The sequence below is a fragment of the Rhinoraja longicauda genome, chromosome 22, assembly GCF_053455715.1.
Source record: "Rhinoraja longicauda isolate Sanriku21f chromosome 22, sRhiLon1.1, whole genome shotgun sequence".
NCBI classification, from domain to species: Eukaryota; Metazoa; Chordata; class Chondrichthyes; order Rajiformes; family Arhynchobatidae; genus Rhinoraja; species Rhinoraja longicauda.
The window spans coordinates 9,589,892-9,604,193 of NC_135974.1; the positions used below are offsets into that span (position 1 = coordinate 9,589,892).

Consider the following 14,302-nt stretch of genomic DNA (forward strand, 5'->3'; position numbering starts at 1 on the left):
GCTCTCTCTTTTGCACGCTCTCTCTTTTGCGCTCTCTTTTGCACTCTCTCTTTTGCGCTCTCTCTCTCTGTCCCTTTTGCGCTCCCTCCCTCCCTCTCTCTCCCTCTCTCTCTCTCTCTCTCTCTCTCTCCCTCTCTCCCTCTCTCCCTCTCTCTCTCTCTCTCTCTCTCTCTCTCTCTCTCTCTCCCTCTCCTCCTCTCTCTCTCTCTCTCTCTCTCTCTCTCTCTCTCTCTCTCTCTCTCTCTCTCTCTCTCTCTCTCTCTCTCTCTCTCTCTCCCTCTCTCCCTCTCTCCCTCTCTCCTCTCTCTCTCTCTCTCTCTCTCTCTCTCTCTCTCTCTCTGTCTGTCTCTGTCTCTGTCTCTCTCTCTGTCTCTCTCTCTGTCTCTCTCTCTCTCTGTCTCTCTCTCTCTCTGTCTTCTCTCTCTCTCTCTCTCTCTCTCTCTCTCTGTCTCTCTCTCTCTCTCTGTCTCTCTCTCTCTGTCTCTGTCTCTCTCTGTCTCTGTCTCTCTCTCTCTCTCTCTCGATGGGAGTTTTCTTCTTGCAGCATTGCACTGTACATCTTTGGTGTACTCCATCACTGGGACCCATGGATCAGGGCAGTGTTTTGAACAGTGACGGTCCATGCCAGCCCCTGTAATGGTCCCTGCGCATTGATGGCCCCATGTCACCTCCAGCAATAGCCCTCATTCCGATATCCTGGATTGTAGCCTTCCCATTTCCATCAGCAGAACAAGGATTTGGAATTTCAGCCCCCTTTACCCTCTTTCAAGACAGTGAAGGAATAATGTCACAGTTAAAACAATGAGATGGTTTGACTAAGTGTTGTTTAATTTTAACCCAGGATGTGCCTGCAATGGGGGGCCGTGTAGCCCATGGACTGGGGCATGCGTGTGTGACCACGGCTTTTCGGGCAGGCAATGCGATACCTGTTTGCAATTGTACGAGGTTCCTGTCGTCAATGGTCTCAATTCCATGAAGTGTGAGCGTGAGTGGCTTTGCTTTACCTTTTCTCTTCAAAACTTTTCACCCCAAGCGAGAAGGGGTAAAAACTAACGGTTCTTCGATGCAGCTTGTGATAGCTGCATCGTGGTTCTTTTGGAAGATCTGAACCGGACGGCAGCGATGCTGCCAGGAATCAGGGAGCAGCTTTCAAACATCACCGCCAGTTCCATCGCGTGGAAGCGAATGAGCGCTCTGAACGGCAGCTTGGGGCAGCTGGTGGTAAGTAATGCGTTGTGGTTGTGCGTCTGAGCCCAATAGAAATGACACAGTGGCACAGAGGTAGAGTTGCTGCCTTACAGCCTCTCAAGCGCAGAGTTTGTACATTCTCCCCATGACCTGCGCAGGTTTTCTCCGGGTGCTCTGGTTTCCACCCGCACTCCAAGGACGTACTTTCTTTAATTCTTTAGTCCGAGGGAGGTGAATCTGTGGAATTCATTGCCACAGACGTCTGTGGAAACCAAGTCAATGGATATTTTTAAGGCGGAGATTGACAGATTCTGGAATGGTGAGGTTGTCAGGGGTTATGTGGAGAAAGCAGGAGATTGGGGTTGCGAGGGAAAGATTGATCAGGCATGATTGAATGGCGGACTAGTTTTTTTTGTTTTTTTTTAGAGATACAGCACAGAAACGCCCTTCGGCCCACCGGGTCCGCTCTGTCCAGCGATCCCCGCACATTAACACTATCCTACACACACTAGGGACAATTTTTTACATTTGCCCAGCCAATTAACCTACATACCTGTACGTCTTTGGAGGGGCCAAATGGCCTCATTCAGTTCCTGGAACTTGTGCGCTTATGAACTTCCTTCTCCAAACTTTGAGGACCAGTAGATAGGAAGTGAATCCTTGATATGGTAATTGTACCATTGATTTTCCCAGCAGCAATCACCGCTGATATCAAACTCATCCGATATATTTTGGCATATCTTCCCTCAGCATGAATAACCCGTCTATTTTGGAAGCGTAGATGGACACAAAAAGTTGGAGTAACTCAACGGGGCAGGCATCATCTCTGGAGAGAAGGAATGGGTGACGTTTTGGGTCGAGACCCTTCTTCAGACTTTGGAAGCGTTGTGTGCATTGATGACTGCAATGCTGTGGATTAATTACATTAAAGAATCTAATTCATGACTGATGTGCTGCTTTATGTTCAGGGTGACCTCAGCAGGTACAGGCGTACACAGGAGCACACCAAGGATCAGACTGATGAGTTGGAGACAGACAGCATGAATCTAACACGAGGCTTGGATGCTCTTGAAGAAAAGGCAAGTGTCCTTTCTTGCCAAAGCCCTCTGGCGCCATCTTGTTCTCTCGTATTGACCTTTCACTGACCCCACTTCCTCTTCCCACCCTTCTATGCAGGCCACTGTGACCAACAGGACGGCAACAACACTGGCGGAGAGTGTTGATGCAACCCACCAGCATGCTCTTGGATTGCTTAATAATATCACAAGCCTCAGAAACACCATTTTAGGTAAATCCCATTGATTATATTTGAATGTTTCTGTTGATGTTATTTGGCAAAAAAAATTCACAATGCGTATCAAGCATGTGATCACTCTTTGTAAACCATTACACGATCATTTCCTGATCCTCGCTGCAGGACCACATGAAGGGAGGCACCGTAGCACAGCAAGTAAAGCTGCTGCCTGACAGCGCCAGTGACCTGGGTTCCATCCTGACCTGGGGTTCTGTCTGTGTGGAGTTTCCACACCCTCTCTGTGACCGCGCGGATATACCCCGGGTGCTCCAGTTTCTTCCCATTTCCCAAATAAGTTTATACATTAATCCCCTCTTCATCTGTAAAATTGTCCCTAATGTGTAGGGAGTGGACGCGGAAGTGGGATAACAGAACTTGTGTACGGGTGACCAATGGTCGGCTTGGACTCAGTGGGCTGAAGGGCCTGTTTCCATGTTGTATCTTTCAATGTGTTTGATTAGACCAAATGGACCCGTTGGGCCCATTCCTCGTAGAGGGGGGGAGAGGGTGTGATTGAGTGAGCCCTGGACCCAAAGCCTCTCCTGTATTGTGGCACCCTCAACCCCCCTACTCAATCCCCCTTATCCCCCCTCCTCCCCCCACTGACCCACTCCATCCCCCCTACCCACCCCCACTTGCCCCTCCCCTGCCCCCACCCCCACTTTCCCTTCCCCCAATTGCCCCTCCCCTATCCCCACTCCCCCCAGCCCTGCCTCCACCCCCATTTCTCCCTCCCCACCCCTATTCCCCCCTCCCCTACACCCACTCTCCCTGCCCGCACCCCACCCTCCCCCCACCCCAATCTTCCCTCCTCCCTCCCCACCCCCACTCTCCCTGCCCGCACATCCCACCCCCTCCTCCCCCCACTCCCTCACTGTGAAACCTTGTTCCTCAGATCTGATTGACCAGATGAACAAAACACGGCTGAACACCAGCATGCCATCCACTAAAGAATTTGTGGAGAAGCTAGCGGAGGTGGAGATGTTACTGAAGGAAATGAGGAACCGCAATTTCGGAAGTCAGCACAATGTGGCCGATCAAGAGAACGCTGAAGCGATGAACTGTGAGTGGCAAACACGTGGGACTGGAGCGTGTGCTCAGTGAAGTGGACGGGTGAATGAGGACAATTTCCAGAGATTGAGGGGCAGTGGTGGCCGTGGTAGTGTTGCTGCCTTACAGTGCCAGGGTTCGATCCTGACCTTGGGTGCTGTCTGTACGGAGTTTGCACGTTCTCCCTGTGACCGCGTGAGTTTTCTCTGGATGCTCCGGTTTCCTCACACACTCCAAAGATGTGCGGGTTTGTAGGTTAATTGTCTTCTGTTAAATTGTCCACAGTGTGTAGGGTAGTAGAGCGTATGGGGTGATCGCTGGCCGGTGCGGACTCGATGGGCCGAAAGGCCTGTTTCCGCGCTGTATCTCTAAAGTCTAAAGACAGCAAACAACCCACATTGTTTCAGAAAGGAGGGAGAGGGAAAACAAGGAACTGCAGATCAATTTGTCTAATGTCAGACTGGGATTGGAAATGAAAATCAAATCTGCAAATCCTGGAATCCTGAAACAAAAAACGGAACAAGTTGGAAGTAAGCAAGTAGGCAACGTCTATGGAAGGAGAAATCATGTTTCTGTATTAGGTCAAAGTCCTTGAGAGCTGGTAAGGCGAGAAAACAAGTTATAGGCATCCCTGGGTTCCAAACGCCCAACGTATGGAAACTCAAACAAGTTCCAATATTATTATTAATTTGTAAAGTTTAGTGCATCTACGTAGATTAGTTCCTGTGATTGGCAGACTGGTTTACGATACGATAGAACGTTAATTATCCCAGGAGGGAAATTAGTCTGCCAACAATCATAAAACACAACAGAATACTCTCACCACTTTTAGTATTTGTTCTCCCTTAACAGTCTTGTGTGATTCTGATGCCTTTCATTACAATACTGTGGGTGCATGGTTACAATATTGTGCGATTTGGGTGGATTTTCTGACTTGCCAACAAAGTCAACTTCGGATCTTGGTAAAATGGGAACCTGATCATAATGTGGAGACGGCCTGTAGTTTTAAGGTGTAAACAAGGCAGGGCAGCAATGGATAGGACAAAGGGAATATCTGTGCTAGGATGGAGGCTGGAGATAAGTTCTGGAGGTCATTGAGTGGATGGGTTAATGGGGGCAGTAGAGAGAAAAACATGTTCACTGGAAGTTCTTCTTATCGAGTCCACATCGCAAGATTAGAAATTGTTCAGCTAGAGCTGAACGCACTTCTCGGCATCTGCATACAATTGCGTTTTGAGCTCTTGTGCTTCTTGTGTGTGGTGGTGGAAAGATTGGTGGAAACAGGGCCGTGACTTGAACGCTCTTTCCTTGACCCCCCGCTGGAAGTTGAACGATGGAGAGAGCCTGGGTGTTAACATCATGATAGTTACATCATGGCCTGGTACAACAACTCCCGACGCACAGGGACGCAAATGTCGAAGAGAATGGTGGACTCAGTCCTCGACGTTGAAAACAACCACATAATAAGGTGATGTCTCAAGGATCACCACTATCTGGGCCATCTTCTCGCTGCTATCGTCAGGCAGTATGTATGGTAGCCTGCTACTTTCCTACAACCATCAGATTTGTGAACCAACCTGCACAACCCTAATCCTACCTTGGCAATAGAACACCTCTTGTACCACCCCAGGGCTTGTTTTCAAATTGTGTATTTTTGTGCTAATGCCTTTGAATGGTCTTTGTCTTTTCACTATCTTGTAGGGTTTAGATATAATGAATGTTTTTGTCCATAGTCTATGGGCCCATGATTCTGTTGCAAACAAGTTTTTCATTGTACCTGTACCTCACCAAACTCGTGCATATGACAATAAACTCATCTCAACTCAACTTGATAGAAGAAAGTGCCAATAAAAAGAGAAAATGAACATATTATTTATATTATTGAAACTCATTTTCTCTACATTATTTAAACTCAGCGAGTACTTTGCTATTTTGTGCAGCATTGTAAAGATGTAGGCTGCTGTCCAGAACGCTCACAGACCTTTGACAGCCACCAATGTTTCCCTTCACCTTCCATCACTATCATTTTGCGACACACCCGTGAGAAATGGATGTGAATTGTGGCACAAAATATAATGATTCAAACACCAGAAAAACCCACCATCTTATCTCTGATTCATTTTCTAAATACCTGGGTTCACCAGGGCCTGCTGGATCTCCCTGGTGCTAACCATTTTAACTGCTTCCTATCTCCATATTTAACTTTCTATCCATTGCAATAGTGAGGCCACATGTAAACTGGAGGAAAAGCACCTCATATTCTACTCGGGTAACTTGCAACCCAATGGTAAGAAAAGCGAATTCTCCAATTTAATTTTTTGGTTTTAGTTTTTGATTTCCAATGCATCCATTTCTCCCACCATCCCGCCTCTCCCTTTCCCCTTCCCCCCGTCCCATTCCAACTATATCCTTTCCTCTGGCTTCACATTTCCCCCCCCTTCTTTCCTCGTACACCCTTTTGTCTCCTTTCCACCTCGAGCCTTTGTTCACACGTCTGCCTATTGAAAACCCTCCACATCTCCATCAGGCTTTGCCACATCCCCACCTCTTTTCCAGCTTTCTCCCCCATGCTACAATCGGCTCGAAGAAAAGTCCCATCAATAAGGGGTTATTAAGGGGATTATTAAGGGGTTGGACACGTTAGAGGCAGGAAACATGTTCCCAATGTTGGGGGAGTCCAGAACCAGGGGCCACAGTTTAAGAATAAGGGGTAGGCCATTTAGAACAGAGATGAGGAAAAACTTTTTCAGTCAGAGAGTTGTGAATCTGTGGAATTCTCTGCCTCAGAGGGCAGTGGAGGCCAACTCTCTGAATGCATTCAAGAGAGAGCTAGATAGAGCTCTTAAGGATATCGGAGTCAGGGGGTATGGGGAGAAAGCAGGAACAGGGTACTGATTGAGAATGATCAGCCATGATCACATTGAATGGCGGTGCTGGTTCGAAGGGCCGAATGGCCTACTCCTGCACCTATTGTCTATTGTCTATCACCTATCAATGTCTTACAGAGATATTATGAGTCGAAAGGAATTGCAGATGCTGGTTTTTAACTGAAGATAGACAGAAAATGCTGGAGGAACTCAGCGGGTCAGGCAGCATCTCTGGACAAAATGAATAGGTGGTGTTTCGGATCGGTAACCTCCTTCAATCTGAAGGGTTCCGACCCGAAATGTCATCAGTTCTTTTTCTCCAGGGATGCTGCCTGACCCGCTGAGTTACTCCAGTATTCTGTGTCTATCTTACAGAGCCAGATCTGTTGACTTACTCCAGCACTTTGTGTTATTTTTTTTAATGTATATTGTCTCAGTGTAGACAACCACTTGGGGATATGTGAATAAGAAATATAATCTAAAACACCTCCAAGCCATCAACAGGATTTTGTGCCTTCCAATCTGTACTTCAGGTCACCTGCTCCAGGAATAATGCAGAGGGGAAATTGGCTTTGCAAGAGATTACATTGTAGTTCTCCATGGATGTTTTGGGCCGGGTTTGTTGCTTCACCTCCATCTGCTTGCTCCTCTAGTACTTGAACGGGTCAAAGAGCAGCTGGAAAAACCTTTACAAGACCTAAAGGATTTGGTTGAGAACATCAACGATATGTTACAGAAACGTAACTCTCAGATGATGGACCTGAGGGATGCCCTGAACGAAGCGGTGAATAAAACTGGGCAAGTGAATGAAAAGAACAAAATCAATGAGCTTTTGATAGCAGAGAGCAAGGTGAGAATTTAGCTGCACTTTGAGCAAGATTCATTGCTGAGTTAGTTTATCCCAGCAACTATCACATTTTACCTTGTTTAGCTGTTTATTAGGAGGTGCCAGTCTCTTTCCGTGCCTTCCGATCAGCAGCCGTCCTTGCAGGGAATTTGGAGAATTCTCTGGGCAGGCAGCGTCTGAGGACATGGTTTCAGCCATCTTCCCTTCCACCTGGGTGGGTAGGAGGAGGAGGGGGGGGGGGGGGGGGGGAGAGGCGATTTTGTTCCTTGATCGCTATTGATTCTGTAGAAAGCGGCTGGAATCCATGTTGCGTTTCATTGTACTTGCAGCGAAATGTGGAAGATTTGAAGAAGAGACACAAGAAAGTTGTGGAAGTGCTGAGGATGGCGAGGGAAGCCCTGCACCAGGCCGCTGATCTTCTCCGCATGTTGGAGGATGCCAAAGAGGTGGGTGATCCAGCCACACAGCTGCGGGTTTATCAGCCTGCGCAGTCAAAGACTTGCAAACAAAAGCTTGGATGAGCATCATTGGTGTTCTATTTTTCTGCTTGGCGATGTCTCTCAAATATCTAACAAATGGGCACAACTAAATACACTATTTCCTGAGCAGCGTTATTGCCCTCAGCTTAGTTTATAACCCTCAACACTTATTTTAACTATGCTGTGGAACCTGAACACCATGACCAATCTATTTATTGCCACATTAACATCCTTAAGTTCCCATTGTTGACCATTTCCCCCACCATGCCTCCCCAGTATGTAAATACTTAGTTTAAATGGATTGCAAGCTGCTAATCTTCCTAATAATTTTCAAACTTTACTGCATCAGAGCGTCACAGTGGCACAGTGCTAGAGTTGCTGCCTCACAGGGCCAGAGGCCCGGGTTTGATCCTGACTACAGGTGCTGTCTGTACGGAGTTTGTACGTTCTCGACGTGACCACGTGGGTTTTCTCTGGGTGCTCTGGTTTCCTCCCACATTCCAAGGACGTGCAGGTTTGTAGGTTGTAGGAAGGAACTGTAGATGTTGGTTTACATCGAAGATAGGCACAAAATGCTGGAGGAACTCAGCGGGACAGGCAGCATCTCTGGATAGAAGGAATGGGTGACGTTTCGTGTTGAGACCCTTCTTCGACCCAAAACGTCACCCATTCCTTCTATCCAGAAACGCTGTCTGTCCCGCTGATTTACTCTGGCATTTTGTGCCTATCTCAGGTTTGTAGGTTAATTGGCTTCTGTAAATTGGCCCTGGTGTGGAGGATAGAACAAGTGTACTGATGATTGCCGGCCGGCTAAACAGGCATTAAAGAGTCTGTGAGTGCCTAATTGAAGGAAGATCATGATGTAGGGTGTTAAATCCGTAGTATTCTTGGAACATATTTTGCAAAGCTGTCAGACAAAGACAGATTTTCCACCCCCACCTTCCCACCCCCTCTGAAGGCCACCACCTCTCATTGCATTTGCTTTTCATGTGTTGTGTGTTCGAGTCTCCCGCTTGGTTCTCAAAACTATATCAGCACGACAGAGCGAACATTATAATCAGCCATGAATTGAAGTAACATCCTGTAAATCTGTCCGTTGGTGCCTAGGGCTATGAGAGGTTGGCAGCAGAGTTGGATGGAGCCAAGATACCCCTCATTGCAAAAGTGAAGAAATTCTCCCCAGCGAGCAGCAAAATCCCAATCATCGAGAGGGCCGAGGAACACGCCCGGTTCCTGGATGAACTGGCTAAGAACCTGTCCAGGTAAATCGTTTGGTGGTTGGCTTGTGACTTTAGCTGAGGCTGCTCTGTGGTTTTAAGACGTCCCACTCTGCCTCATCTTCGGGTCCGCCTACGAAGGCCGGATCTCAATTTGTCACCGGGGTTTAAAGTCGGCACTGTCTTTAAATCTCTAGAAATCATTCCTCCTTTTCGTTTTGGACGATTCTGTGCACCGTGGCTTCCCAAACAGTTGGGGCCAATGCTGTTCGTTTCCCCCTAAGTCTCCATCTTGTTGTTGACAGGGCAATTGAAGACACAAACCAAGATGGATTCATTCAGCGAGCGGTGAATGCCTCCAATGCGTATGCTGGCATCATTGAGGCCGTGGAGAGAGCCAAGATCGCAGCAAAGGAGGCCAGTAATGCAGCGAAGAAGGCCCTGGAGGTAAAATAGAGTCAGAGAGTTATACAACATGGAAACCATCCCTTTGGCCTAACTCGTCTAATTTGCCTGCATTTGACCCTCATCCAATCTCATCCCAATCTCCCATTTACCCATTCCTTTTACACCCTACTTACATTGCAGTTCGAACTAATGGTATAAACTTTCCTCTTTCTGGCAAGAGAGCCGACAGTAAAAATACACTGGGTTCTCATCTTCCAGGAGAGGTTGGGCATTAATCAGCCTCTTATGTCCGTGTTCTTAAAGACATAGCCTTATCTATCCATGAACCCATCCAAATGTCTTTAAAAGAAGCAATTGTACCTGCCTCTACCACTTCCTTTGGCAGCTCCTTCCATATACCCACCACCTTCTGAATGAAAAACGTGCACTTGAGTCCCCTTTAAATCCTTCCCTTTACACCTGAAACCTAAACCTAGAGGGTTTCAATGTATAGGAAGGGACAGGTGCTGGTTTACACCATGCCTATCAAAAAATGAGATGCTGTCTGGCCTGCAGTTATTCTACTTTTAGTTTGGTTGTGGACTGCATCTTTAATATATATTTTTAATTGATATGACAGAAGGCCATTTGGCCCATTTAGTGTATGTTGGCTTTCAAAGCAATCCCAATCTCCCATTTACTTCCATTCCTTTTACACCCTACTTACATTGCAGCTCGAACTAATGGTATGAACTTTCCTCTTTCTGGCAAGAGAGTCAACAGTAAAAATACACTGGGTTCTCATCTTCCAGGAGAGGTTGGGCATTAATCAGCCTCTTATGTCCGTGTTCTTAAAGACATAACTGATCCAATAGAATTCCTGAGGGAAATAAATGTGAAGGAGATACTATCTATTGATGCTGCCATGAGAACTATGGGTTAGGATCTGAGGGCTGGGCGGAACATGCTTGGAACGCCCACCTTCTGTGCTTACAATAGGCAAGTCAGTACTGAGTGTATGGAGATAAGACATAAAAGCCGGAGTAACTCAGTGAGACAGGCAGCATCTCTGGAGAGAAGGAAGGGGAGACGTTTCGGGTCAAGACCCAGAAGGGGCCCGCTGAGTTACTCCAGCTTTTTGTGTCTATCTTCAGTTTAAACCAGCATCTGCAGTTCCTCTTAAGTGCATGGATCCTGATTGCAACCTATGTGGTCACACATGCCACGTAGATCTTGAATCTTTGCAGATGATGAACCGTGAATTGAGAGAAGATATAAAAATGTTGTTTGCAGTTGGCTGACTGTTGATCTTGAAAGAGATAGCAAAACAGCCGAGGAAGTGTTAAGAATTGTCTATGATGTAGATGACCCTTGCAACGCTCCAGCCCTGGGAGTAGCTGTGTGCATAAAGCAGCCATCTTCTCACTGGCAATCAATGTGTGCTGTTATTAAGCTTTAATTACACTCTTCCCATCAGTACCAACTGGGTTCAATGGTCAGTATGCAAAAACATTTTTCAATATTGATCTATCCGTGGGAATTTATAATGGAATTGTAAGATTAAGGACAGAATATTTACTCTTAAAATGGGATTAAGTCACCACTTGTCTCAACATCTTCATTTCACCCCAACATGGACAAACGGTTGAAAGTCATTGTTTAGTTTAGTTTAGTGAAACAGAGTGAAAACAAGCCCTTTGGCCCACCAAGTTCACAGGGACCATTATCCCATTTTCCCATCCGACACACTAGGAGCAATTTACAGAGGCCAATTAACCTAAAGCCCACGCATCTTTAGGATGCGGTAGGAAACCAGAGCCCCTGTGTGGAAACCCAGGCGGTGGCGGGGAGAACATGCAAACTCCACACAGACAGCACTTGTAGTCAGGACCGAACCAGGATCATGGGCGTTATGAGGTAGCAACTCTGCCGCCACAGTGCACCAATTATGTTGAAACGTTGCATTTGTTATTGCAATAATCTTCCGTGGCGCCAGATCAGCTGTTCGAGCTACGATATTCAGTCAGCAGCGTAACAGGAAATCTCTTGGTGCTTTCAAACTGCACAAATGCATGCTCCACACTGTTCCCTCTCCTGCCATGCATGTGTGGGGACGAGGAGTCGATGCTTTAATTTAGTTGTGTTTTTGTCTTCTGCCATTTTAGCAAGTAACAGATGAAGATCTGTCCGGTCAAGCTGCACGGTTGAAGAAGTCGGCCAGCCTGCTTGTGGAAGAGGCAGAAAATGCTCAGAGGAGATTACATGACGGTACGGTGGTGACTTAATCCTCTGCTCTATGCGTACACAGGTGTACTCTATGCGTACACGTTAATGGTTAAGTGCGCAATCAAATACCTTTGTTATCTTCTGCTAGAACTGAAGCCTGCGCTGAAAGAATCAAAGAAACGACTGAATGATGCAAAAGCCAAGAAGGACCAACTCCTGAATCAGCTGGACTCTGCTGGAAATCTGCTTAAAGACATCAACAGAGGTTTGTCATTGTCCTCGAGTGAGCGTTAGTCAGAGGCAAATGTGATGCAGGCTCCTCTTAATTAGAGAAACCGCATGGAAACTGGCCCTTCGGCCCACTTAGTCCATGCCAACCTTTGATCACCCGCTCACACTAGTTATCCCACTACACACTAGGCGCAGTTTACAGAGTTCAATTAACCTACAAACCCGCACGTCCTTGGAATGTGGTTGGGAACCGGAGCACCCAGAGGAAACCCACACTCTCACAAGGAGAGCATGCAAACTCCAGACAGACAGCACCCGAGCTCAGAATCGAACCCAGGTCTCTGGAGCTGTGAGGCAGCACCTGCGCCACTGTGTTAATCCCATCTCCCTCTTTACTGCACAGTTGGAATCACTGGAGTTGGAAATGCAGGTTCACACTTATTGCCAAATAACAAGGAAATGCTGAAAAGGTTGAACCGGAGTCATGGTACTAATGTTTCACGTCAACAACCCGCCATTAGGAGACAGCTTCATGTTAGTGAAGAAGGTTGTGCAAGGGACATAGATCAGTTGGAAAGTTGGGCAGAGTGGTGGCAGCTAGAGTTTAATCCAGACAAGTGCGAAGTGATGCATTTTGTGATATCAAATGACAACAGGATACATACAGTATCTGGCATGGACCTCAGGAATGCTGATGCACAGAGGAACCTTGGACTGCAAGTTTGTGGCTCCCTGAAAATGCTGACACAGTTGGAAAGGGTAGTGAAGAAGGCGTATTCAACATGCTCGCCTTCATAAAGCTAAAGTAAAAGTTTAGTTTATTGTCACATGCACTGAAGTACAGTGAAAAGCCTGTGTTGCGTCCTAACCAGTCAGCGGAAAGACAATACATGATTACAATGGAGCCATGCACAGTGTACAGATACATGATGAAGGAGATAATGTTTAGTGCAAGATGAAGTCCAGTAAAGTCCGATGAAAGATAGGCCGAGACATTGAGTATAAGAGCTGGGCTTTCACGTTGAAGCTTTGATTCTTTGGTTCTGTGAATGCCAGTGCTGGATAGTCTGGCAACCACAAGTTCCCTTCTCCCTCCGTGATTACATTTTAAGTTGATTGCACGGTTTGTAAAGAGTGGAATTAAAGGGCAGCACGGTGGTGCAGCGGTAGAGTTGCTGCCTTACAGCACTTGCAGAGCCAGAGACGCAGGTTTGATCCTGACTACGGGTGCTGTCTGTACAGAGTTTGTACGTTCTCCCCGTGACCGCGTGGGTTTTCTCCGAGATCTTCGGTTTCCTCACCCATTCCAAAGACGTACAGGTATGTAAGTTAATTAGCTTGGTGTATGTGTAAATTGTCCTTCGTGTGTGTGTAGGATGGTGTTAATGTGTGGGCATCACTGGTTGGCGTGGACTCAGTGGGCTGAAGGGCCTGTTTCCGCACTGTATCTCTAAACTAAACTATCCCAGCCTTCAGATCACAAGGTGAGAGGGGAAAGATTGAATAGGAACCCGATGGGCAATTTTTCTTACACAGGGTGGTGGGTGTATGGAACGAGCTGCCAGAGAAGATAGTTGAGAGGCAGAAACTATAAAAGGCATTTGTATCGGGACATAGATAGAAAGACTTGAGAGGGATTAGGCCATTAGGGATCCGAAGCATTAGGTATTCGGCAGGTGGGACTAGTGTAGATGGGCCATCTCAGTAGGCATGAACAAGTTGGGCCGAAGGGCCTGTTTCCCTGCTGTATGACTCTTATCAGTGTTGGCATTGAGTAGCAACCAGTTTAACAGATGTATCAAACAGTGCTCAGTGCATTCAGGTCATGGCTAATATATGGTTTTGATTGCATCTTGCTCTTGGTTGGGAGATTCTGTGCATGTTGTTGCAGCGTGACCTGTTCCTCTTGCAGGCAATACAGCTGATAATCTGGCGACAGCAAAGAAGATGGCGGCTGCAGCAAACAAGACGGCTGTGGATGTGCAGAACACTCTGGAGATGATGAAAAGAAACCTGGACAATTGGACGGAGAAATACGGGGGACTACCAACCGACAGTGAGGACTTTAACAAAACTCTGCAAGAAGCAAATAAATCTGGTATGTGCAACTGTAGAAAGGGGGCATGGGCTGAATGCCAGTGGGCTCATTGGCAGGGCACCTTGTGAAAGGGCATCTTCGAAGACGTATTCTCATACTCCATTCACTAAATACTAGTTCATAAGCTCCAGGAGCAGAATTAGGCCATTTGATACATCACGTCTACTCCGCCGTCCAATCGTGGCTGATCTATCTTTCCCTCTCAACCCCATTCTCCTGCCTTCTCCCCTTAGCCCCTGACACCCGTACTAATCAAGAATCTGTCAATCGCCGCCTTTAAAATATCCATTGACTTGGCCTCAGCAGCCTTCTGTGGCAATGAGTTCCACTTGATTTGTATGTCATAAGTATGGTGATTGGTTTATTGTTGCCGTGTATACCAATATACAATGAAACATTTTGTTTTGCAAGCTGTCTA

At 46.8% G+C, this 14,302-nt stretch overlaps 1 protein-coding gene across 2 annotated transcripts in view; it reads left to right on the forward strand.

The window, feature by feature from the left end:
* lama5 (laminin, alpha 5) overlaps positions 1–14,302 on the forward strand; it is a 277,790-nt gene that overhangs the window by 222,395 nt on the left and 41,093 nt on the right. For both annotated transcript variants that reach the window (XR_013548716.1, XM_078418700.1), the window contains exons 48-59: positions 842–985; positions 1,070–1,221; positions 2,157–2,267; positions 2,365–2,476; positions 3,378–3,545; positions 7,053–7,249; positions 7,576–7,692; positions 8,833–8,987; positions 9,248–9,389; positions 11,495–11,597; positions 11,704–11,820; positions 13,699–13,884. Coding sequence is in view for 1 of the 2 variants with exons in the window: in XM_078418700.1 (XP_078274826.1) it covers positions 842–985; positions 1,070–1,221; positions 2,157–2,267; positions 2,365–2,476; positions 3,378–3,545; positions 7,053–7,249; positions 7,576–7,692; positions 8,833–8,987; positions 9,248–9,389; positions 11,495–11,597; positions 11,704–11,820; positions 13,699–13,884 (1,704 nt within the window). In the remaining variant the exon portion in view is untranslated. The remainder of the gene's footprint in view (positions 1–841; positions 986–1,069; positions 1,222–2,156; positions 2,268–2,364; positions 2,477–3,377; positions 3,546–7,052; positions 7,250–7,575; positions 7,693–8,832; positions 8,988–9,247; positions 9,390–11,494; positions 11,598–11,703; positions 11,821–13,698; positions 13,885–14,302) is intronic.